The sequence below is a fragment of the Talpa europaea genome, assembly GCF_964194135.1.
Source record: "Talpa europaea genome assembly, chromosome: 6".
Lineage (NCBI taxonomy): Eukaryota > Metazoa > Chordata > Mammalia > Eulipotyphla > Talpidae > Talpa > Talpa europaea.
In genome coordinates, this window is record NC_140072.1 from 45010449 (window position 1) to 45036822 (window position 26374).

The 26374-nt window shown below is 38.4% G+C and overlaps 1 protein-coding gene across 1 annotated transcript in view; it reads right to left on the reverse strand.

Moving 5' to 3' along the window:
• Positions 1-25556, reverse strand: part of KDM3A (lysine demethylase 3A) — a gene marked incomplete at both ends in the record, with an annotated part of 47656 nt that extends 22100 nt beyond the window's left edge. The window contains 10 exons of the mRNA XM_084234685.1: positions 1630-1834; positions 6109-6635; positions 8523-8686; positions 14257-14345; positions 14437-14509; positions 15110-15234; positions 15808-15910; positions 17177-17287; positions 18192-18347; positions 25371-25556. Coding sequence (XP_084090811.1) covers positions 1630-1834; positions 6109-6635; positions 8523-8686; positions 14257-14345; positions 14437-14509; positions 15110-15234; positions 15808-15910; positions 17177-17287; positions 18192-18347; positions 25371-25556 — 1739 coding nt within the window. The remainder of the gene's footprint in view (positions 1-1629; positions 1835-6108; positions 6636-8522; positions 8687-14256; positions 14346-14436; positions 14510-15109; positions 15235-15807; positions 15911-17176; positions 17288-18191; positions 18348-25370) is intronic.
• Between the last annotated feature and the right edge of the window lie 818 nt (positions 25557-26374).

Below are 26374 nucleotides of genomic sequence, written 5' to 3' on the forward strand. Positions count from 1 at the left end.
AATAAAAAAACATTAAAGTTAACACTTGTCCGTGATCAGAACTTACTAAATCTGAAAATATCTAGATTTCTGAAAAAGTAACATCTAAAATTCCTCTATAAACAGAATACTTCTCACATACATATACTCATAAATATACATGAGTGTATAACATCTAAAATTCATCTATAAATAGAACACCTCTCACATATATATACTCATGTACATGAGAATATATGAGAATATATGAGACATGTACATGAGAATATATGAGAATATATATATATGAGTATGTATTTACTCATTAAAAAAGAATTCAAAGAAAATTTGACTTTTAAAAAAATACAATGTAAAGGGAAAAAAAATTTTTTAAGAGATGGTGCTTCCTGCTGGCAAAGATATAAGGAAACAGGAATGCTCAAACCCTCCCACAGTGGGCATGGACACAGGTGCAATCTTCCTGTAGGGCAACTTGGCAGAAGACACGTATCATAACCCAAAAACAGACACCTTCTGATCTAGTAATGCCACTTCCAGATAGCCTTCCAAAATAAATAATCAAAGATGTGAACAAATTTCTCCATTATTTCCAGTGGCAAAAATAATCTTAACACCAATAAGGGCATTAGTTAAGTGAATTATCAAGCACTGTTATGGGTTCTTACATAGTTCCAAAGTATTTGCAGGGGAAAAAAAACAAACTACTATGATCAAGTGGTTCCTATTATGTACTGGGAAAAGCACTGCTAAAGAGTCAACATGTTATTTTGATGTTGTATTTTTCAAAGAATTTGTTCATTTCATCTAAGTTATCAACTTTATTGGCATAAAACTGTTCATAAAATTCCCTTGATATTATTATAATGCTTACAGAACTGGTAAATATGCTTTCTTCCAACCCATGTATTGGTAATTTGCGTTTCCTTTTTAAAAAATTGCTTAATCTTGCTAGGGGTTTTTTGATTTTGTGGAATTTTTCAAAGCAATTTCTGTTAAAACTGTTAAAAATCCTGGCAGTTTATTTTCCAGTATATTGATTTCTGTTTTTATCTTATTATTTTATTCTACTTTGCGCAATTTATTTTTTTTTGTAAAGTGGAAATTTGTGTAATTAATTATAAGCCTTTCTTCTTAATATGATCAGACCAATGCTATCATTTTTTCTCTAAATACTACTTTACCTACATCCCACACATTTTAAAATGTAACACAGAATTTTCATTATCACTGAATTTATTTACTAATTTCAATTAAAATTTCTTCTTTGAAGAAAAAAAAAGAGTCAACATGTTAAAAAACCTAATGTTATAAATCCATGCTACTTCAAAAATTTAAAAATTTAATAATGAAATAAAACAGATATACCAGTAGTTATCTGGACTGGTTTCTTCTGAATCTTCAATCATTTTTCTGTTTGATTACTTCTCAAAATAAAGTTTTACATTTTCAAGCTTCTTAATTTAAAAAGGAAATTAAAATGCAGAATAAGAAAGGGTAATGCTCAATAGTATCTAGGATCCCCAATCCACAGATTAAAAATACCACCTTCTACTCTTTTTAGTTCCAAGTATACTGTAGATAAAAGAAGATTTGGAGGAAGAAGTAGGCGCTATGGTCCAGATTATTTGAGTTTTTCCTAAAATGTCTCACCTTCTGAAGTGAAAGAAGCGACAAAACACAGGTGAATCCTTCTGTTGTTCCTTATCCTTTCGGAGACTGTCCAAACGGCACTCCCGGCACTTGGGCAATTGTGCAATAATATTCACACAAGAGTCATCCTGTACAAAGGCCTCACCACTCTGCTGCAGCTTCTTGAGTTTGGCTGGGTCTGTCAAAATCGACTTCCGGGACGGAGCTAGGAAAACAAAATTAAGGAAAGGGGCCTTAAGCTTTATCGTAATAATCATCATTATCACATCACAATTTGATTAAATTCTATTCAAAAGACTGGTTTTCTCAAAAGGAGAACAACTCAATTGTAATTTCTAGCCATGATTTAACAGAAGTCAACTAACAGAATAAATGACAAAGTCTTACTTTCTATAAATAGCATAGTTCTCATCTGGTGAATCTATTTGGAAACTTCAAATCTCAATTCCACAACCAAATTCACAATTCCAAATTACCATACACTTCCACTATTCACAAAAGAAATATTTTAGGGATCCTTTTTCAAATCAAATACTTAATTAAAAAAAATACTTAATTCAAATGCATTGTAACATCAGCAGTGCACAGACTGGTTGTTCTCAACAGAGGGTTGTGTGGAAGTCAATTCTGTCACTTTCCATACTCAACAGACTGTTTCAAGATGTATTTTTTAAAGCATTCTGCAAAAGTTAGCCACCTGAATATAGCAAAAATCAAATAGCTTTCCTGCACAGGTCCCTTGGTGTATAAAATAAGATCTGTGTTCTAAATGTCTTACAGTGATTTGACATGTCTTCAATGTTCTAGATTATGAGCGCTAGCTAAAGACAGAATTGAATTTTAATTGTAATGAGTAGAAGAATCCACTGAAAAAGAAAGAAAAATAGAGGTATAACAGTAAGAGCAAGCACTGTGTCAGCCCAAACAACATAGAAAGGAATCCATTTATAAGTCAAAAGTTTTAAGGACTGTTTTACATAAAACAGAAAATCTTTTTTCAAAAGTCTAAGGGAGTTAAGAGGAGGAAAGTAGATTCTTAGGCAAACACAAATAAAAAACACCATAAAACTTCTGGGAAACCACTTGAGAGACAGATCAGAGAATCTGGTCTTAAGAGGATATTGGAAGAAATATCCCAAACCAAAGAAGGCTTTAACAATTTAATAATTAACTTAGAAGTGATATAATCTCACACCTCTTTGAAAACAGGACTACAGCACACTAAAATGCTAAGTGATGCTGCCAGGACTTGATTGTCTAAACATTCTCATTTTGTTATAGTGAAAAAGTAAAGAAAGGAGAGAAAATAAAAGATTAGTAATTGATACAGAATTATTGTTACTGTTCCTTCATATACTATTAAAATAATCTACCTTAAAAAGTAACTGAATCCTGTCAAAAGATGGGCAGAAGAGCTATAAAGAAACTTCTCTGAAGAGGAAATGCAAATGGCCAACAGGCATATGAAAAAATGTTCAACATCACTTGTAATCAGGGAAATGCAAATCAAAACTACCATGAGATACCAGCTTACACCAGTGAGAATGGCACATATTAAAAAAACTAGCAACAACAAATGTTGGCGAGGTTGTGGAGAAAAAGGAACTCTCCTGCACTGTTGGTGGGAGTGTAAACTGGTCCAACCACTATGGAGAGCTGTGTGGAGATTTCTGGACCTACTAAACATAGAGCTTCCATATGATCCAGCAATTCCACTCCTAGGTATTTACCCAAAGGACACAGAAACATCAATTCCAAAGAGCACCTGCACCCCTATGTTTATAACTGTTTACAATAGCTAAGCTTTGGAAACCACCCAAATGCCCAAAAATAGATGACTGGATCAAGGAGATGTGGTACATATACACCATGGAATATTACTCAGCATTCAAAAAAGATAAACACATGCAACTTGCAGCAACATGGATGGCGCTGGAAGGGATCATACTCAGCAAAATAAGCCAGAAAGAAAAAGAAAAATACCGGATGGTCTCACTCATAGCAGGAATTTAGAAAACTTAAATAAGGGACCAGGAAAATGAATAAGTACAAGAAAGAGAAAATCAAAATCAACAAAAACTATGAACCAGAGACATTCTGGGGGGGGTGGGGAGCAGCGAGGGGAAGGACTGGGGTCATAATAAGGGAGTTGCAATTGTATGGGAAATATAAAAATAAAATTTATTAAAAAAAAAAGTAAATGAATATGATGATTGGGACTCTAAAGAGAATAAAGAAATATAACAGGGGGTCTCCCTGGTGGTGCAAGGGGTTAAGCAATGCACTATGAAGCAATCCAGAGCCTCTGCCGCACGATTTCAATCTCCGGCCGGCCAGGGAGCAACCCACATGGCACAGCAGACCTCCCCTGTCTTTGCCTGCTGCTCCCCTCAGTAGTATATTTCAGTCACTCTGCCTGTTCTGTTCCCCACTCTGTCTTTTGTGAATCCTCTCACCCTGCGCATCTCTGGCTTGTACCCCTTGTATGCATAAATGAATAAATCTTTAAAAAAAAAACAAAACGGTGTTCTTTGGGGTGTTTCACAACTCCAAATGAACAAGAGTAATTTTACGCAGTTAATTTTATACAAATTAACAGCTATATAGACTAAAGCCTTGACCCCTGGTCAAATCTACCTATGTTGCTATCTAGTTTTGGAGGCCCGCAGTAAAAGCTATATAGCGTGGATAATTCACTTCTTACTTATCCAAAGAATATAATGTTTTTATTAAGTGTTTTTAAAATTATCAAGTTCCACACTAATTTTTCTTGTACAGCTGACAATTACCCAAAGTATTTTTTTTTAAGATTTTATTTTTATTTATTTATTTATACAAGCACTGGGTACAGTCAGAAGTCGGGAGGGTGAGAGAATTCACCAGAGCCAGAGCAGGGAACAGAGCAGGCAGACAGACGAAGTACACTGCTAAGGGGAGCAGCGGGCGGCAGGAGAGGTCTGTGCGCCATGTGGGACTGTCGCCCGGCCGAGGATCAAACCGGCAGCCGAGGATCAAACCGGCGCTGCAGAGGCTGCGGGCAGCTTCGCAACCCAGCGCTCAACTGCTGTGCCACCGGGGAGGTCCCCAAAGTATTTTTTTTTAAAGATTTATTTATTTATACATATAAGAGCTGGGGTACAGGCCAGAGATGCAGGGGTGGGGGTTGGTGAGAGGACTCACCAGAGACAGAGTGGGGAACAAATATGCAGACTGACTGAAATATACTGCTGAGGTGAGCAGAGGGCGAAGACAGGAGAGGTCTGTTGCGCCATGTGGGTTTCTCCTTGGCAGGCAGGGGATCGAACTTGTGCTGCAGATGCTGTGGATTGCTTCATAGTGGATTGCAGTGCTTAACCCCTTGCGCCACCAGGGAGGCCCTATCCAAAGTATTTTTAAATTGTAATTGCTCTGAACTTTTTGACATAATGAACCACCACTTCCACTGATTCTAAGTAAGAAAGTTTCTGGTAACTACCATCACTGGAATGCATCCTCAAAGTTCCTATTAGTGGTGTAAAACACAGCATACCATTTTCTCTGTAAGAACATTTCATCTTGAATTGTGGAGCAATAAAGAACCCCCTTAAGCAAAAGGGCTCTGCCCGGTGGGTCAGCCGTGTCGTTAAAATCTTTAAGGAAAAGTCCTTTCTAAAGGTACTGATGTAATCCTGTTTTGTTTTGAATTTCAGATGTGTAGGAACATAAAGTATCACCTCTTCCACTCCAACCTGGATGTCACAGAGAGATCAGTGATAGGCTGGAGATAAGAATCATCAGGGCCTCCCTGGTGGTGCAGGGGTAAAGTCTCAGGCTATCAAGCCAGCCACTTTGGCCTGAGGTCAAGTTCGAACCCCAGCCAGGGAGCTGACCCACGTGGCACGCGGACCTCTCCTGTACGGACCTCTCCTGTATCGCCTGCTACTCCCCTAAGCAGTGTATTACAGTTCTGCTCCCCACTCCGTCTCTGATGAATCCTCTCACCCCCTGCACCTCTGGCCTACACCCCAGTTCTTGTATACATAAGTAAATAAAAATAAATAAAAAAAAAAAAGAATCATCAGATTACTTTATAAATTTTTTGGCAAAAATATTTACATACAACCTAACCCTGGGAACCACCTAATTACCCACCTAACAGGAACCAGTGAAATCATATAGCAGATACATATAATGGAATCCTTGAAACCTTTAAAATGTTGATAGACACCTACACTAACTCACAAGGTAAAACTCATGGTATGAACTCATTTGTGTAACACAGTTATAACTTGTATTTCTATATATATGGAACCAGGTCCACCAAAATATTAACAGTAATAGTTTGAGATTTTGGGGTTTTATGTCTTTGAAACTTTTCTAATTATATGAACTTTTTGTATATTTTCATATTATACGGTTAAAAAGGAGATTTTGTATGTACCCTCACAACCCACCACTATCTCTTACCTCTAGCCATTAACATTATGTTGATACACTCACCATTCTGAATTTTATTGTTGCTTCTTGTACAACAGCTTTCATTATCCACTTTCCCTGAAGATTCCTTTAAGTTCTGTGACTGGCAACCTAAAGCTGAAGATTCTACCTTTTTTTCCACACAACTGTTAGGGTTGTCATTACTGATTACTGCTTTCTCTTCCGGTTTATTTGAAAGGACATCTGAAGTGGAAGGTGCATGTTCTAGATGCTTCTGAAGTTCAGGAGTACTGGCAATTTCTAAATCTTTTGTAGATGACTTTGCAGGTAAGCACTCCAGAGGAAGTATACCTCCACCAGTTGATGGTTGAAGAACAGATTCTGATCTGTTTTCCTGATCAGTGTTTGCTTTCAGCTGGGAACAGGTACTTTTTGGTTCACTCAGTGTTTTCAAGTCTCCATTTCCAATCTGAGAGGACTTTGAAGAGAGCAATGCTACTTTGCAAGCAACATCTGCTTTTGTTCTTAGTGTTTCAGACTTCGTATTTAGACAGGAAGAAAGGTCTCCTGGTAAACTTTGTTTATGACATCTGAAACAAGAAAAATAGATCATTAGGATCTAGGCTTCTTTTCTCTCTCCCCAACCTTCCAAGTACAATGTTTTACTTCCCTAAGGCAACCATGAGGGAAGAAAAAGAAAAACAACTTCCTTAGATTAGAGAATTTAGGACAGGTTTCTGAGAGCTGAAGTTAAAAACAGACAACGGCTCTGCAAAAATATTAAATACTCAGAAAAATAGAACTCTGAATCCTATCTACTTTCTCATAGATCCCTAACTACATTAAATTCATTCTATTTCTTTCTTTTTTTTTTTTTTTTTTTTGTGGGACCCTCACTGGTGGCTGGGGGTAGAACTGGCTCGGCAGAGGCTGCAGGCAGCCTCGCAACCCAGCGCTCAACTGCTGCGCCACCAGGGGAGGCCCTCATTCTACTTCTTATTGCATAATGAATCACAGCTTTTCCTCAAATAGACTATATTGTATGAAAACAAAACCAACAGAAATACAAAATTCTGTCCTATGAATAGAAGTAACCAGCCTAAGGCTGGATAATTTCATTCTTATTTGGACAGTGATCAGGAGCCAAAGCAAATAAAAGCATCAACTGACTACTTGACTGTCCACAGAATGATCTGCTATTCTCCTCAGCCCCCATCTTAATCAGAATAGCCTTTAATATTGTTTCTCTGAAATTCATCCTAAAGTTTTTTCCCTGTGAAACACAACTCTTCATTTCCCTTTAAATTTTTTCTTGCCTCTAACAAAAGATTTGATCCTTAAAAATTTCTCATTTGGGCCTCCCTGGTGGTGCAAGCAGCTGAGCGCCGCACTGTGGGGCTGTCCTCTGCCTTCGCAGCAAGGGTTTGATCCCGGCCAGCTGGCCGGCGAGAATCCCACATGGTGTAACAGACCTCTCCTGTCTCGCTCGCTCCTCCCCTCAGCAGTGTATTTCGTCAGTCTACTTGTTCTGTTCCCCGCTCTGTCTCTGGTGAATCCACTCACCCTCCCGTGCATCTGGTTTATACCCTGGATCTTGCATAAATAAATAAATAAATCTTAAAAAAAAATTCTCATTTAAGCACTCAGATTAGAAAGTTTTGCTTGTATATGGTAGAACTGCTTACTCTTTCTGCTCTGAAGACTGACTGCTATGTGGCCTCCTCCAAGTTCTATCCCAGACGGTGTTTTCTTTCAGTGAACCAACGTGCTCAACCTCTCCCACCTTTTTGGAGTGATGGTCTTTCGAACCTATTTTTCTATACCAGTCTCTCTGATCTATATCTTAAGTCATTATAATCTGCCCAGACTACCACCCCCACCCTCAAACAAGAAACTAAACCTCTTTAGTTACCCTTAGTTACTAAACTATAGTCACCTTAACTATACAGCTATAGTTCCCTCATTTCTATTACTCTTTTATCTTCCTTACTGCCACATTTCTCACCTACTCTTAAGGTCCAGGCTGACTGTAACCATGTCTCCCCTCTTTTCCACAATCCCACTAACCTTAAAGTCTCCTATACATAACGAATCTGTTCCTTTTTCTTGAAAGCAGATGTCTATTCTACAACTGTCCACAGTATTTCAGTTTTCCAATATCATTGTATCAAGTCAAAAAAACTGCTTTGTTCTCATGCCCCCTTCACTTCTATAACACCTTCTATGTTGTTTTGTATGCTTATTGTACTTCCACCTCTGAAGGCACTTGACAGATTTGGAGACTCTAAAGAAAAACTTCCCTGGAAAATCTGAGATACAATAAACAGCAGGCCAAATTTTAACCATTTTAATACTATCTGAAACATTGAATGTAGGTAAGTCTTGCCACCTGAGGAATGTTAGCTCTGACAAAAAGAACCATGATGAAAATTATTGTTATTATTATGACAAAACATTTTTAACAAGTAACAACTCACCCTTGAGGAGCTTTTGCTCCAAGGTTAGGAGGAGAGTTGGCAGCTTGAGGAGTACTCTGCTGTCTTGGGTCCTTACTAGGCGGAGTTGCTGCAGTACAACCCAATAGTATCTCCTTAAAAACTGGTGTGGGAACGGACTGTACAGGACACACACTGGGAGAGGCCTAAAAAATACCAAACCAACAGATATTAAAAGGAAAGTACTTAGTTGGGGAACTATGCAGTGCCACCAAGATTCAAGTTTATTTGCTTGGTTTTAGTACTAAACAAGCACAATACCATTACCAAATAAAAAGGACAGTAGAATAAGTGACAAATTGCAAAATCAAGTACGCATCTGAAGGTTGTTTAGTAAATCACTCCAGCTTTTCACAAAACTTAAGTTTTCCTATAAAAGATCACAAGCTGATCTTTTACAGAACTCTGAATTATTATGGCAGGAAAAATGCAGCCATGTGGCAATTACTTTAATAATGCAATGCACAGAAATAAGCTTTAAACTGACAATCTTCAAATGGTGGAAGTTTCACACACATTCAGTTTAACATTATTGAGTGCCCACCACGCACTTACTGCGTAGACTGGCAGGAGACCAGACCACGTAGGACTCTTGTAGGCAGTAGTGCCTACTGGGTACCAAGATAAGCCTTTATAATGTAATAAAGGTTGAGGACAGGTTCTTGCTCTTCTGTGGCTCATAGAGTCACAAAGGTCATCTCAAGCTGCAAAAAATATCAAGTCATGACAGGCCTGTGGGTCAAAGTTAAGACACCTGTCCCCTTCCCTTTCATGTACTTTTATATTTACAAAAATACAAATAATAGACCTACTCTTCCTAGTTAATTCTAACCAGAAATAAAAACTTCCCACAACAGAAAAAGAAGAGATTAAACTCATCTCTAGACAACTAGTCTGGCTAAACAAGTGAAATCCATTCAACACCTTGACAAATGCCTTCTTCACATGTGCTTACACCTTATCCTACGCCTTTCTCATCATATTCCTTTCACACCACGATGCTGATTACATTCATCTGACCACAGATTCCAAATCTAAACTGGAAGAATCTTCAGTGCCTTCATCTTCTAGTTATTAACTTCTAAAATATTTTGTACAACTTTAGTTTTTTAAACCTCACAATTGTGCATATATCTGTACGTAATCTACTCATCAATCTTTTCCTTGGGCATTTATTCTGGCAGCCCTGAAAATAATGTTTTTCATATACTAAGTAGAAAACATCAAACTATTCTTAATACTAAGTTATTTGATCCTATATACTATATTTGGTTAAACATTAGGTTAGTGTTCCCCAGGTGAATTTCTGGAGGGAAATTTTGGCTGTTCTAAGAATATCCTTAGGATAATCAACTTCACATCCCCAGGCCTCAGTTTCCCAATCCTTAAAATGAGGAAGTTAATACATTTATTCCTAACGTCTTTTCTGACTCTAATGTACAATTCTCTTGTAATCAACTATTAGAAGATTAGCCTCCCAAAATACTAATGCCATGTCATTTCAAAAATTCAAGGCTCACTTTTACCTAGCATGTTTCCTTGCTTATCACTTTCCTTATTCTAAAAATATTTAGAGTTCATACACTAATACAGTACCTTTTCTTAAATTATTCTCTTAGAGTGATGTACTTAAGAATTTAAATTGCAAATCTAAGCATAAATTTTTATTATGTAGAATACCCACTGAACTGCTCAAGCCAAATATTCCTCCACCTTATTTTCCATATTCAAATAGTGAATCAGTTCATCCTGCCTCTACTGCCAAAATATTTACAGCAGCTATCCATTTCTTTCCATACCATCACTACCACCATCTTCCCCCTGAACCCTTGTCTTCTAATTGGACTGACTCCCTTTCATTATCGTCTGAACCTGTCTCCTGCCGACAGAACATTCTTTTCAAAATATAAATCAACCAGATCTTAACATTTCACCATCTACAGGGATCCTGTGGTCTGGTCTCCACCAACCCTGTCCACTTATATTATTCCTGTTGTTCACAACACACTATTTTGGCTTCCTTTCTGGTCTTCAAATGTTCTGCGTTTTTTCTTGCCTTTGTACATGCTAGTCCTGTCTGGAGTTTTCACATGACTGACTGGTTTGATCCTTCATCTTCAAATCTGTTCAACTGTCACATCCTCAGACACTCTGATCACTTTCCAAAGCAGTGCCCCAGAAGCCTCCAACTCATTCTTTATCATAATGCTATATTTGTGTCTTTCACTGCACTATTACACTATGATAGCACCTAATAAATTACTTATTGTCAATTGCCTCACAATAAAATGTGGACTGCTTATGGGCAGAGACCTGGCTCTTGTGGGCATTGTTATACCTTATAAAAAGCAACACAGCTGATACTGAATAAGACTGATAGAGTACATGACTAAATGAATGCTGTTAGCATTTAATGTTTCAAAATAGCTATAAATAAGTGCTGAGTTACAAGAGCCATGCAGTGATGTTCACCAATGTGAACACTGGTATTAAGTATTCAATAAAAATTTGATAGAAAGAGTGATGGAGAGATAGAGGGATAAAGGAATCTTTGATTTTCATAATGGTGGCCCACCATAGCAACGAAAAGATATGGAGAAGAGTGGCGACAACAGCACAGTGGTTAAGTGACTGGGTTTTGGTGTTAGACTTGGTTTAAATCCCATCTCAGCTACTTCCTACTCTGTCAGCTAACCAATCTAAGCTGCAGTTTCCTCATCTGTAATCTGAGAGCAATGAAATATACCTTACTAGGCTGTGCTTTACCACATCTGACACATTAGCTGTCTCAAAGCAAAACAAACGAAAATTTTCCCAATTCTGTCACCATGTGTTAGAATTAGTATAACTTAGGATATGCTTTTCCTTTAGAAACTGCAGTATATCACTCTACAACTTTCCTAAAGGTTAGCTCATCAGGGATAGGGCTCCAATTCCAAACCCCATCGTCGTGTGCACACCGCTGCACTGGTCTCTGACTTGACAAAGGTCAAAGTTTCTTCTTACCTGAAGAGTTTTCCCTGAAGGTCTTCTATACCAGTCATGGCAATAGTTCCTCCCTGCCAGCAGACGGAGATAATATAATTGAGTGTACGATTGTATTCTAAAAAGGACACTGCTGGCTCACATACCTCAAGAGACTCTTTTAGTTAACCAAGCAATGTCCTAACTCTGAGGAATAATAGTCGCCTAGGCAGAGAAGACCTTCAAGAAGCCATATGTTAATGGCAAACAGGTTTATCTTGTCCAAAAGTATGTATCAAGACAATCAAAAGTCTCACCTAATCCCAAACTCCTGTCATCCAAAGACCACCCTAAAAGTAAACTCTGACATTCTGACACATCTGGGATGCGTAGACACAGGTATGTAAATGCCAAGTGTGTTTCTGCTGTACTCACCTTTCACTCAAGACATTTAAATCAACAGTTTCCCTCACTCTTCCTTTATCTCTCTAGCTATCTTGAAGTCTAGGCCAGCCCAGTAGACCAAAACTTTCCTGATTACAAAAATTACCTGGGATAAGAAATACCTATTTATTGATATGAAAAAACATTCACAATATACTGTAAAAGAATCAGAGGGAGCTACAAAAGAATATAGTTTTTAGTTTTTTATTTTAAAAAAAAGAACTCCATAAATACTCTGGGGGAATAAAAAGGCAGGAGGAGGACAATTACAAGTGCTGCATCTTTCCTTCAGTTAATCAACAATTTTAAAATGGGAATAACTTTTGTTTTAACATGAGAATCTTTATTTTAACAAATATAGTATAAAATAGAACAGTCTTTGATATTTTCTAAAAATGTCAATTCACAGGTAAAAACCTACCATCTTCAACTTCCTTTAGAATGAGATGACTAAGAGCTGAAAAAGCCATTTTTAAAATATCAAATTTAGATTCTCATTTCAGATGCAGAAGTTAAGGTTCCCAAAGATTAAGGGACTGATCTCCAGTCAAAGTCAGACTTTTTTTAAAAAACAGCTTCCACTGTGCCCAACAATCAATCATAACCTACTAAACTGGACAAACTGGACACTATGCCAGAAGAGATCATACAGACATCCTCCCTGCCCTTCAACTGTATGTCATGCAAAAAGGATCACTTACAGGTGTACACAGTGGCACATTTACAAGCACCTCTTTAAGAGTTACATGCTCAATAACCAGTCCCATCACTGAAAAACCTGATATTTGAAAGAACTGGTACTTTCTCCCTCAGGAAGTCCTCACTGGCCCCACTCCTGCCTGTTTGCCAGGTTGATTCCATAAGGATGCCATTTCCCCTCTCACAGTATCATGAGATTCTCCTTTTCATCACATCATTTACACTGATGCATTCTCCATGACAAGCAACATCCAATCAACTTCTCCAAAATAGCATTTGCTACCTTTACCCAAGATCACTGACAATTTATGCAATGCCAAAACCCAGCATGTTATTATCCACCTCATTTCTCTCTCAGCTTCCAAGTAATACAGTGGATTACTTGACAATATCTTATCCTCTGTGAACTTAACTCTAAAGTACAATGATCATTTGCCTGATGTTTCAATCCTACTACATTACCTTCCCTGTGTAAACTTTAAGGTACAAATGAAAGGAATAATAATTTCCCTAATTACCTCTTTGTACTTTCTTGAAACTACCTGAAGTAAGGTCTACACACTTGGAAGGGAAGACAGAGGTATTAGGTATCTTGGTTTACAAAGTTTATGGTCAAGTGTCAAAACTCCTGTTGCCTGTACCTAGACCTGTACCTAGGAAAACCAATAATCCTTGCTGCACAGTACTTGCTTGGTTCTAGTTGATGTCATAGTCCAGTCTGCTCTGATCAAGAATGCTAAATTTACTAAAATTTAGTAAATTTAGTCCATTCCCATTTCTCTGTCTTGCATGCCCAGACAAAAGTTCCCTCTAAAATGCTGCCAACAATTTTAATAATTTGGTCAATTTTGAAATTCTAAACTATAGCCTGGAGCAGAATACCATTAAAGGTGTTTTTAATAACTGACACAGAAAACTGTCCATGTAACACATATGCATTTGGATTCCTAATTTTAATTTGTAAAAAAATTATTTGTACTCTGCTAGGTCTTAAGGATTCAACTCATCTAAAAGAGAAACAACCTTAAATTTCTTGTTTGAAATCCTACTTCATAATAGAATTAAATCCATTATTTGAATGCACAGTGGCATCCACAGAAGCCTTAACTTTTCTCTGTAGAAATTAGTAGCAAACCAACCACTTTTTAAAAACTAGCATATTTGTTTACTCAATTATAAATGACCAATCAAATCTCTCAAATAGTGGGGAGGTGGGAGTCCTATTTCAACAAGTCTACTCACAATTACAAGGTTTCTCTCTTTTGTCTCATGCCAACCATTCTCATTTGATACACACCTTACTTCCCTTCAGAAACACCTGCATCTGGTGAAAGTGTCAAATCTACTGAGAATTTTCAGCAAACATCAAAAAACAAAACATTTTTTAACATACACACACACACACACAAAAGTGAACCAGAAACTTATATTATCTCCATCTGCTTGAGTGTCGAAATTATGGCCAAGATCTGGAACTAGCAAAAAAAAAGCAGACAAGACAACACAGAAGAGCAGAGAAGACAGCTTTGTAACCACTAAACAAAATGGCCATGCACTGTTAAGAGTTAAGAAAAACTTTACGTAAGTGACAAAAATAAATCAAGGTTACCTCAGAGCAAGATTTTGCTTGTTTGGAAACCTGGCTTCCATTATTCTCCGAAGACTTGCGTTTTACAGCTCCAATTCTTGTAGAATTACCTAAAATATTTAAAAATAGGTAAGATGGCTTCCCTGTTTCTCTTAACATGAGAAAGAGGAATGACGAAGATTTTACTCAAAGATATCTTACCACATGTCACAAAGTTATCATGTACAACTTCGACATGAATCAGTGATGGATCAACAATTTTCAGTGCTGGAATCTTAAAAATAAATGAGAGAAAGTCTGAAAAATGCTCAGGAACATGCCATAAATTAGTTCTATTAATAGAATAAAAGAAGCTGCTTGCAAAGAGCTTTGAAAAAAATTGTATTTTTTTCTCTTCTACTATCTTAATATAAAATAATGGTGTTTTGGGCCTCCCTGGTGGCGCAGCGGTTGAGCGCTGGGTTGCGAGGCTGCCCGCGGCCTCTGCGGCGCCGGTTCGATCCCCGGCTGCTCCCCGGCCACCGGAGGAGGATCCCACATGGCGTGCAGACCTCTCCTGCCGCCCGCTGCTCCCCTCAGCAGTGTACTTCGGTCCTTCTGCCTGCTCTGCTCCCCGCTCTGGCTCTGGTGAATTCTCTCACCCTCCCGCACTTCTGACTGTACCCAGTGCATATATAAACAAAAAAAAAACAAACAAACCAGCAAACAAATAAATAAAGCATGCCTCTATAAAAAAAAAAAAAAATTTAAAAAATAAAAAATAAAAAAATAAAATAAATAAAATAATGGTGTTTCACTTCTGTAAGGTACCATAACTCCTTTTTACAAATATCTTCCCCTGTCAATTTGTATTACATACAATTATCATCTTTACCTCTTCACAGTTGACTTGAAGAGTTTTTGATGCTGGATTGCCATTTACAATGGTTGCAGAAAACCACTGAGTAGAAGGGTCCAAGCTGTAAATTTTCACTTCTGAACCAACTAAGTTTTTGTCACCTTTAAAAAAAAAAATAAATCCTTAGAGCAATTTGCATTTGCATTGTATGTTCCAACATTATCATCACTCAAGATAATCTTTTCCTTAGTCTTTTAAAAATGTATTAGGTAAGAGTAAACACTGAAGATACTACCATAAATACAAACAAAGCTAAGAGGAACTGTAAACTCTTCATTTTCCTACTGATTTTTCGTAGAGTAGCAATACATTTTTTCTAACATTTGTATCAGATCAACTACTATCAGGTAATTCATTGAGACCTAATTCAATGTCTGCAGTTTTAGAGGATCCAAATTCAGAAGCCCCAATTGAAACAACACTTATGATTGTGAAAATGACAAAGAAACTCCAGAACAGTAAATGGCAGATGAGGATTACCAAATTAATGTTTCATCAATTTTATAAAAACTGAGATTCCAAACATATCAAATTCCATGTCAAAATAGAGCTGACTTTTTTTAGTCAACTACTTTTACAGTTTTCACATAAAACTGTGAAGGACTAAAGCACAGTTTCTTATAACCTAATCACTGGTCAGCTAACGAATTAACAGCAACAGATAATACACATACCTTGTAAAAGATGACTTTCATCCAAATGTTTCACAATCAAAGCTTGAAATTCTTTACTGACATTCTGGTTATCCATAAGAGAGATTCGAAGATTATTTACATCCTGAAAAATGCAAGATTGTTACATTTTAAGGTAAAAGTAAGAAAAGTTGTTTAAATTCCAGTGGATATTTCAGTCAGCTCAATCAGGGGTTTAGCAGTGTCAAACAACCATTTGATGACACCAAACCATTGCAATTCCAATGAATTAGGTCAAATAGTAGGTACACCCTTCAGATGTTCACAGATATAAGGCAGACTGAAGTCACCACCCTAAGCTAAGAAGAATATGACAAGTAAGAAGAGTGGCACAAGCATATAACCTTAATATGACACAGCTTTGGCTATGGGAAATATAATAAGCAAACAAATTACATGGTCAACAATATCAAAAGCACTTTATCCCAAAACACTAGAGATTAGGGAAATCACGGGTCCAAATCTAAAGGGCAGAAAGCAAGCAGAAACACACTGATCCAGTGTCAATTCATGAAATTACTGTATTTAACAAATTATTTTACACTAGTTTACCTAACCTAACTAGAATTCCAAATTCATTCTTCTTTACAAATGGTAGGGAAGAGGGAGGGGTAACAAAAGTCTTCACCAAGCCAGTTTTGAAATACTCAATAATGTGTTTCTTTTGAAAGACACATTCTTTAGTACATACTGCTCGGGATTAACCTCAAACTCATCAACAACAGCACTTTTAACTCATGGCTAAACTAAACTTATCTAACACTTGTATTTTTCTCCATAAGAGACCTAAATGCATGGCCTTTTTGCATTTAGGAATACCAGACAGCACCTTCAGTAGTACTCCTGGGGGCCACTTGAAACAGTGAAATCACCAACAAAGCACATAAAAATTCATTATCTTTGACAACGATATTTGTTAACAATATGAGGTAAAACAAGAAGTCAGAGTCAATTTATTGGACCTCAACTGGGAACATGAGTCAGACAATTAAAAATTTTCACCCTTCTGGTGTGTCTGCAAATGACCATGAAAGCACAAAGTGCTCTGGGAATACAAATACATTTAATAAATTGGTGAATTCACATAGAATCCATGAATAATGAAAACTGACAAATTATTTTTGTTATCACTTAGGTTGTTTCCATACACACCCACCCTCAACTATAGAATCTTTGTCCTTCCAACTCCAAATGAACAGTGCCAACCCAGTGGCTAACACTGATTGAGGAATGACATCTAATAACTAACTGCTAAAGTAATTAATCTGAAATACAGCATTTAACATTTTCAATTCTCATGTTACAGGACTTTGAATTTCTATTTTTAGGGTTTACTAATCATTTGTTTTACCTGTATAGGCTTCAAAAGGTCTTTAGAAAGAAATATTCTTTGCTGATCTCCTAGAAAGCGAATAGAAGTTATGGATCCCAAACCAGCTTTGTCCAACAGAGATTTATACATCTAAAACAAAACAAAAGAAAATGTTTCAGCATCAAAAATTCTGTCAAGTACTAGAAAGTGAATGGAATAAGAAAACTGGTTTTCAGATCTAGATGCTGACTTCGAGTTAACCATTTTCAATCTCAATTTTCTCATTTTTATGAAGTCTCATAAATGAAACCCCCATAAATGCTATCAGCATAATTCTGAAAAATGGGGACTAGCAATTTTGCACACACTTAGGAAGAAAAAAGCTACTACGTTTTTATTTATTGAAAATATCTCTATTAAACAACTACTTATGCAACCACAACAAAAATCACACAAGTTTTATCCAAAATCAATCATTTAAACCAGATATACATTGAAGAGCCATTAACATATAGGTCTGGAGCCACAAATGCATAGCTTTCCCAAAACTTATACAGAGAATTGTGTGTATGTTCATTTATCTTAGAAAAAAGGGTTGTGTTTTTAGCAAATTCTTAATTGCCAGGGGAAGAAATACAAAGAGCAAAATAAATTTTAACCAAAACCTTACATCACTCAAAAACCTCCAGCAGCTCTTCTCAACCATAGGCAGAATCTTACCTTTACTAGCACAGCATTCATGCCCTTCACTGTCTGCTTAACTTTTCAATCACACACCCACCCTTTCCAACTATCTAAATCTAGCCCTTCTCCTTTATACTCCAGCTCACATCTCATAAAGCATGAACTGTCCCCTTTGGACCTAGTAATCACTATTCTCCTCTAACTACACTGGCCTTACCATGTGGAGATGGCACAATCCTATACTGACTGCTACTATTTTTAGAGCCAAAGAATATTATGAGCCTGAAAAACCTTAGAGGTAAGAGATCAACACTGGAAACCCTGATGGCCAGGGAACAGCTATTATTCAAAAAGTTCAGGTTTTACTCACTATTGCAGGCCACTGAGCAGTTCGTTCAGAAATTTCAGGAGACTTTCGTTCAGCTAAAACCAAGTTATGCTCTACTAAAAAAGCTCTCCTTAGATGGCTGTAGACTTCTATCCATCTTCTTTTCCTCCAAGACTCCCCATCAAATTCCACACACACCTAGACAAACAATTGAAAAAGAGCAAATTCAATTAACAAAAATATACATGACTAATGTCCAAATTGAAAAATATCCTCATTATTCTACTTCACTGTGTTATTTAACATGCTGTCCCCTCTCACACCTTTTCTTCACAGTCCAAAATAAACTAAGCAGACAAGAATCAGGCTTTGGTTCCCCAACCACTTTCAGAAGTCAAGGGCTTAGAGTGCAAGTCTCTGCCCCTAAAGTAACCTCTGGAAAGTCCAGAAAGCAAAGAACCCCCAGGCAGAAGGCTTTTACATATGCTAATTCGAACAGCAGCGTTTCTGAGAATCAAAGATAAAAACCTGAAACCCCAAAGAAGTTATCCCAAGGCATTATAATTCTATGTTAACATTGTCTATGGGATTAAGACAAACTGCCCCTCCTCCCACAATTACTTTTTAATTCCTCAGGTATCAGTGGGATTTAGCCCAAGGTCCAATAGCTGGCATCTCAATATCCCTTTCAGATGATTGAACTGGGAAATTTACTTCAGTTTGGAGTCAAAGATTACTTGGCTAAATGTAGAAAAAAGTAATTGATAAATTTACCCTCAAGTTTTCTGGAATGACCTCTAGATTTATCTATCAAAGTTAAACTAGCTCTGAAATACCATTTTCCAAATAAAGTTTTCTGCTTCTCACAAAGAATCTTTAAGCATACAATTAAAAACGCTTACAATTTGTATAAATATTTTAAGACACAAAAAAAGAATTCAGTCCAAAAGTGGGTCTTTGACAGTGACCTAGATGGAGGAATCAGAAACAAAACTTTAAAGGTCACATCGGTGTACTAAAAAAACACCCTAGCTTCCTTAACCCAGTAATGAACATGTTTTCCATTAATTTATTTTAAATTAAATTTTTTTTAATTTTAAATGATGTATAATAGAACTCCCTCAATGTTCAGTGCAAAAATCACTACTTTTATTTGATTTAAAATACTTTCTCTTAATAAAGAGGTCTCTAATTTTTGGGTTCAAAGAATTAGTAAATCTATCATACTATTCATAATTTCATACACTGTCAGATCTCCCTTTTCAATCTTTAACTTAAAAAAAGTTCAACTTCCATTCATCCATCAAAATCCAACTCAAAATTCCTTTCCTCAAAGAAGCCTTCCCTTCTCCAAAGAGTCCCTCTCTCCCAAGAGTGTGTGCTCCCTGGAGAATTTTCCTCAAAGGCCTTTAAAACTTCTCCTTCCTAGCACTTATCCACATTTTGAATTATTTATTTGTGGTTAACTGACTGACATATTATAAGTTGTAATAATAGGTCAAGACTCTCCTTTTACTTACCATTATATTTCACTGATATTCAATTCCTGGCCATTACTCAATTAATGGGTAAATTTCTGAACTGGGCTCTTACCTTCTGTTTCTCTCATCCATTTAGATACACAGGAAGTTCCCAACTGATGTATCACTGGCCCCAATCCCAAACCTTCTCCAGTTTTATAGCTATAGATTAACTTTAAGAATAAATGAAATTTAAGACACACCTTACCCTTTCCCTCCAACAACAAAACATGCATCCCTAAATTCCTAAGTAACTTCCCTTAAGAAGTTACTATCTTGTTATGACAGGCTTTTAACCTTACAGTTATTACAGAATAAATGCAAATATGTGAACACCTACTATGTAACTCCAGGGTTCCACATACTCTCTCTCCTCAGTTCTATTATTCTATAATAGTCTTTTCATAGAGCTTTTCAGAAAGCCCATCTTCCTTTCTGTTTCCCAAGCCACAGAATTCTGGTCCTGGTATCTCCCCTAAATCAGCTAGTTTTTCTGCTGCACATCACCTCAAGGACATAACCAACCTTGCTTTGAATGATGGAGTTGTCCAGTCAATCTGGTCTAAGAGGAATGAGTAAGCATATGAAACTTATATCAGAATCAAAGAGATCTTAGCTTGAATGCCAGATGGTGACACTAAAATCATTTTACATGCAGAAAATAAAAGCCACAAGGATTCTCAAAAAAGCAAAATAAGGGCCTCCCCTGGTGGGTTGCGAAGCTGCCCGCAGCCTCTGCAGTGCCAGTTCGATCCCCAGCCACCGGCGAGGGTCCCACATGGCGCGCTGCTCCCCTCAGCAGTGTACTTCCTCAGTCTGCCAGTTTTGCTCCCCGCTCTGCCTCTGGTAAATTCTCTCACCCTCCCGTGCTTCTGACTGTACCCATTGCTTGTATAAATAAATAAATAAATCTTTAAAAAATAATAAAAAACAAAATAAAATGAAGTCAGTTAACCTGCACCCAACATTAAGAATCCTTGCTTATATGTAAGCTGCTTGAATCTAGTTTTGCTAGCTTCAAAAGGTAACTACTAAAAACCACCCCTCACTGACTTCCACAGTAATTCAAATCTTAATTTATAAGGGCTATCACTTCTTAAAAGCGGGAGAGAGAAAAGCTTTAGTATAATTATCCAATATCTATTCAGCAGAAAAAGGTAGAGTATTAAAACCTGAAGTGATTCCCCAAAACATAATCCATATCACAATTCTTTTACCACAATCTATGTAAAGCTATGATTAACAATCAACCAAAATTTAGACAAGTTCCCTCCTTAAACCCCAGTTTCTCAGTGATTTTGAAAATAAAGTTTAATTACTTAAAAATTAGTTTATGGCTTTGGAGTATAGCAATGGTCAAATATGCACATTAACTCTGATTTTAAAAAAAGATGGCTTTTTAAAAAAATATAATGGAACTAACAAGTTTTAAGTTTTCTTCAATATTCTTTCAGAAGTTACCTGTCAGAGCTACATATCTGACATTGATGCTTGAGGTTTGAGGTACTAAATATAAGGACATTCCTTCCTCACCGTCCCCCAATAAGTAAGAATTCAAATTAAGGGCAAACTAAACTGACTTGATTAAGCAAGCTGACTGATGTGACTAGTTCCAATTCCATATTGTGTTGTTCTCCCCCCACCCCATTATTTTTTTGGTCCATAAGAAAGGTATTAATGTGCTCTCCAAATGCCAAGTAAAAAAAATCTATTAATGATTCATTACCTAGTATTTTTAAATTTGCTATTCTTTTAATAGGGCATTTGGGCCTCCCTGGTGGCCTAGGGGTTAAGTTTCAGCACTATCACCAATATGGCCTGAATTGGATCCCCAGCCAGGGAGCTAACCCACATATGGCACAGCACACTTCCCTGTCTTGCCCATTGCTCCCTTTAGCAGTGTATTTCAGTAAATCCACCTGTTCTGTTCCCCACTCTATCTCTGGTAAACCCTCCCCTGGCCCCACCTACACTCCAGTTCTTCTATACATAGAAAAAAGGAAAAACTTTTCTTGATTTAAAAAAAAAAAAAAAAAAGTACCTTATTAGAAATCAGATATTTTGACCTGGTGTTGGACAGCTCAAATTTATTTACTTCAAGCTTGTTTTTCCAAAATGGAAATCACTTTTTTATATGAACTAATCCAATCAAACTATATGAACTATGTGAGCTAATCTGATCCAAGCTAATCTCAAATCTTCCTGCTCTTAATATAAACTAATCTCACTTGAGTATTGATTATGAAAACTGTATGGCCAAGTAAAATGTTTCCAAGTTTAAAAGGCAGTGAATGGCATGATCTTGGGTCAAGCAGTATTTAATGACATTATCTACCTAAAGCCAGCACTATGATGCAAAATATCCCTCATTTCATTATTCAACACATTAAGAAATTAATCTATTATGCTTTTACTTAGGTCTTCTTACACAAAGTACTTGCCAAAAAATCTCAGAGTCCAGTATTCAATTATAAGGAGTAAACAGTTTTTATTACCGTCCTAGGAACTTATTTTATATGGTTTGACTGTCAAGTGTATGTAAGGATGAAAGGCTAGGCATTGGTCAAGGTACCAATTGCCAAAAAGGGCTTTACTAGCAACAAATGGTACATAAAGATGGCAAGCACTCATTGCTCAAATCACTATTTCTAAGACTAAGAAGAGGCAAAAGAGTCAAGGAGTAAGTTAATTCCTAGGAAATGAAACCCTAGATGGCCAAGTGGGGAAGGAGGGTATTCTCAGCATGTATAATAAACAAAGCCAATTAGTAAGAAAATTGCCTCACAAGTTAAGAGTAAGATAAAAACAAGGTTAAAGAGACCCTTATAGCCACAACTGTGGTTAGATGTGTTGTTAGTCCATATAAACAGAATACCATTGCTTCATCAGATTATTTCTAAACTGATTTTCCAGGTAGAGATAATAATCTTAGGGTTGTTTTTCATTTGTTCATTCAAATATTTTAACAAACACTTTATGCCAAGCAGTACATAGGTGATAGGGCTATAAAGGCTAACAAAATTAAGTGTGCTACGTCGTTACCTGAATATTAAAGCTTAGTGCTTACTAAGACACTGGAGAGCAATCTGGGCAAGTAAACTTCTTTAGGCCTCAATTTCTGACACTGAAAAAGGGGGTTTACACCATCTAGGGTATTTGTGAGGATTAAATAAATTATTTGCCACATAATAAGTATTTAAATGTTATTATGACTTCACTCTTCTTTGTAATTAACTACTAGACATAGTGTATCTCAATAAGTCACTTTGTCACAGTCTCTAATTGAAACAAAGTTAACAAGCTCTGGCCTACTTAATACTATCCCTACTGAAGACACAAATCAAGTCTAGTCAGACTTGTTCTTCTAATACTGAAACAGCTGTATACTACCTGAATTTTATTCATTCATATTAATCTCAACACCCAGTCACAAACTCCCCTCCCAAAGCTGAACATTTCTAAGTCCAGGTGTAAGCATGGTCTTGAGCTCCTGCCTACATTTCACCAAGCACAATTTGGTCTAGAGTTTTAAAACTAAAATTTTTTTTTTGCTTATACAAAATGCCTCTAAATTAAAACCAATTACTTCATGTGCTACTTAATGTAGTGATAAACCATGGTTAGAAAAAGAAACCAAGTTTGCAATTATCTTTGCACCTTCTATGATGACTGTTGTCTGCAGGTAAAGCAAAAACCCAATAGTCAAAATTCTTATTGAAATTAAATCCTCACTACTTCCAGATTAAGTACCTCTTAGCAGAGGAAAATAGACACATCCAAACCTAGATTCAAATCTTCCCTCAGTCACTAAGTAGCTAACTATGCAAGTCAGGACCAGAATCCTTTTTCTAAATCTATTTCCTCTTTCTGAAAAGGAAGTTATCAACACCACTTCAGGGGGTGGGGGTGGGGAAGATTTGGAGACTAAAAACACTCATAAAGACCCTCCTATTGCCTGCTTAACCTAACAGGCAATACAGTGGGGAAGAAACACCTAGTCTCTCACCATCTGCCAAAGAACTAAGACTGTAAAGCTTAAATCAAATCTTGTTTCCAGTCAAAGCAGAGAAAAACAAGGGCACTGGAATAATTTTAGTTGGTAGGTGAAACAAAACACAACTGATTGAAATCTAGTACACAAAGCCAATCTTATGAAGACTAAGCCTAAGAAAAACAGGTTTACCATCCCTGCATCACACACTTATTCTTCAAAATCCAGTTTCCTAGAAGGAGTGAAACAGAGTAGAAAAACCTCAGTGTATGACAGAAGTCCTTTTGTGGCACAGGTCCAGATCAGGGAGCATGATGATAAAAAGGTGGGCTCAGGAATCAAAACTTCCTGGATTAAAACTCAGGCAATACTAATTCCCAGGTACATAACCTTGGGTGATACTTCATGTCCACCAGTCCATTTTTTTTGTTGTAAAACGGGGCACTATTAGTGTCTCCATCCAAAGACCTGCTGTGAAGTGCTCAGCAAGTGCCTGGTATGTACTTAAGTGCTCAATGGTCACTCCACCTTTTCACCATGAAAGCATACTGTGGGAAGCTTTAAAATTACATAACACCACCACCTTTCCCCATGACTCTCCACATATAACACTGGTTTGGGCAAGCACTGTCACCCTGAAAGTGTTCAAATGAACAGCTTTTCAAAAATCAACGCATATTCAACAGTCAAAGCTACAATGTGCTTCCCTTATTCGAGTACAGTTTTCAAGAGAAAGCAATGAGGACAACCAAGTGAGGATACTGAAACACAATCTATTAGCCAAGGTGAAATATCTTCTGGTCTGACAAGCTTCCTTCAAGTTTCCACCACTTGGAGTCTTTGTTAGGAACCTTTTCCAGTTATTTTTGCACAAAGGGGTCTTTGTTGGTACAATGGCTTCCTCAGTTGTTCCCAGACAAATCCTTTCACACCAATACTTCCATTAGGGAGTACTAACAAAATTCACCTCTTTTTCAAAAGATCTCACTGAAAAAGGTTCTCAGTGCCATTCTGTTTAAATATCACTGGCAGCACTAGTTCCCATCTCCCCCCCCCCCCCAACATTCAAGTGGAGTATCTCCAAGCCATTCCTCCAACATACCATATAAGGGGCAGCTCCACCCCTGTTTCTCCGTATATGGTCATATCCTAGATCCACCCACAGACTTATCACATACAACCAGGAACCTACTCCAGATCTGACCCACCACACACATTCACCCACCCTAAAATGCCAAACATAACTAAGCTCCTCCCTCTACACTCACTTTATTTCTAACAAGTCCCAAACTTTTAGAAGTTGGGTGAAGAAATTAAGGGGAGGAAACAAACAAAAAAAACGACAGGACTTCCAAGCAACAGCCTTCAATTTTTAATGATTCCGAACATCACCCACTTGTCCAACCTAATATTAACAATCCTCTTCCTCCGAAAAAGTAATCGTGCAGTCCGACGGGGACACAAGGGATCAGCGAAGCACGTTCTAACAATCCTAAGCCCATTATTAAAACACAGGCACCTCTACACCAACACCCCTCGGCTCCACACACAACCATTTCAAACACGTTCAAGGTCTAGTTTTCTACACCTTCAGATCAGATGCCAACTTTCCGGTCACCCATTTCTGAAGAGTGGAGGGGAGTGCTGGCTGTCTCGTTACCACGGTAACTATGAAACGTCCGGCTGCCCAGGCCCGGGAGCTGATTTTACCTTCAGATCCTTCTTGGTAACGTCGGTGTGGGAGACGGCCCGGATGGTCCCGGAGAGCCAGGGCCACTCGGCGACGCGCTCCACGTCCCAGCTGTCGTGGGCGCCGTCGCTGCCGTCGGCTGCGGACAGACTGAGGAATCGCTTCCCCACCAATACTGGCCAACTTTCTCCGAGCGTGAGCACCATGGTTTCCACGCCAGCAGGAAGGGCTCCTCCCTGCAAAAACACAAAAACAAAATGCGTTGGGGGCGGCCGGCGGGAGGGGGCCCGAGCAGGGGCGGAGGGAGGGGGGCCAACCCCCGCGAGGAGAGCCGGACCCCAGACGGCGGCGGGGTGCGAGGGAGGACCCCGCACCCGCTCTCCCCACCCGCGCCCTCCCCGCCCCCCAGTCCCTCCCCCACCGCAAACACGGGCCTAAGCGCCGCGTGACCCTCGCTCCCTCAAGTTTCGCTTTCCAAAAACCTTAAACCTCAACGTACAGGGAGTGAGGACACAATTATTTGCGGCTTCCGTGGATTTTAAAGTGTTTGCCCTCACCCCGAGAAAAAAAAAAAAGGCCTCGACGCAGAGGGCCCGTCCCAGGCGGCCGGGTCCCCGCCCCAGGCGGCCCCGCGGGAGGGGCGAGCTCGCGGTTCCGCACTTGCCCCGCCGCCCCGCCCCGACAGCCCGCTTCCCGGCCGCCGACGCCCGAGCGCCCCTCGCTCCGGCCTGGCCGCGGCACGGGGACGGGAAGGCCGCGGATTCCGCGCCTTCACCTTTCTTCCTCGTCTCCCCGCAGCCGAGGCCGCGGCGCTCTTACCCCGCCTCCCGCCTCCCTGAGTCACCGGCGGCAGCCACCGTTCCCAGCCGCCCAGCCGACTCTAGCTCTGACTTGGTTCAAGAGCTCTCACAAGACACGCACAGCCTCCAGGGCCCGCCCCCTCCGAGCCGCTTCCGCTGTTCATTGGCTGAGTCCAAGACACTGGGCGAGGCGCGTAAGGAAATAACCCGCCGCCATTGGTCAA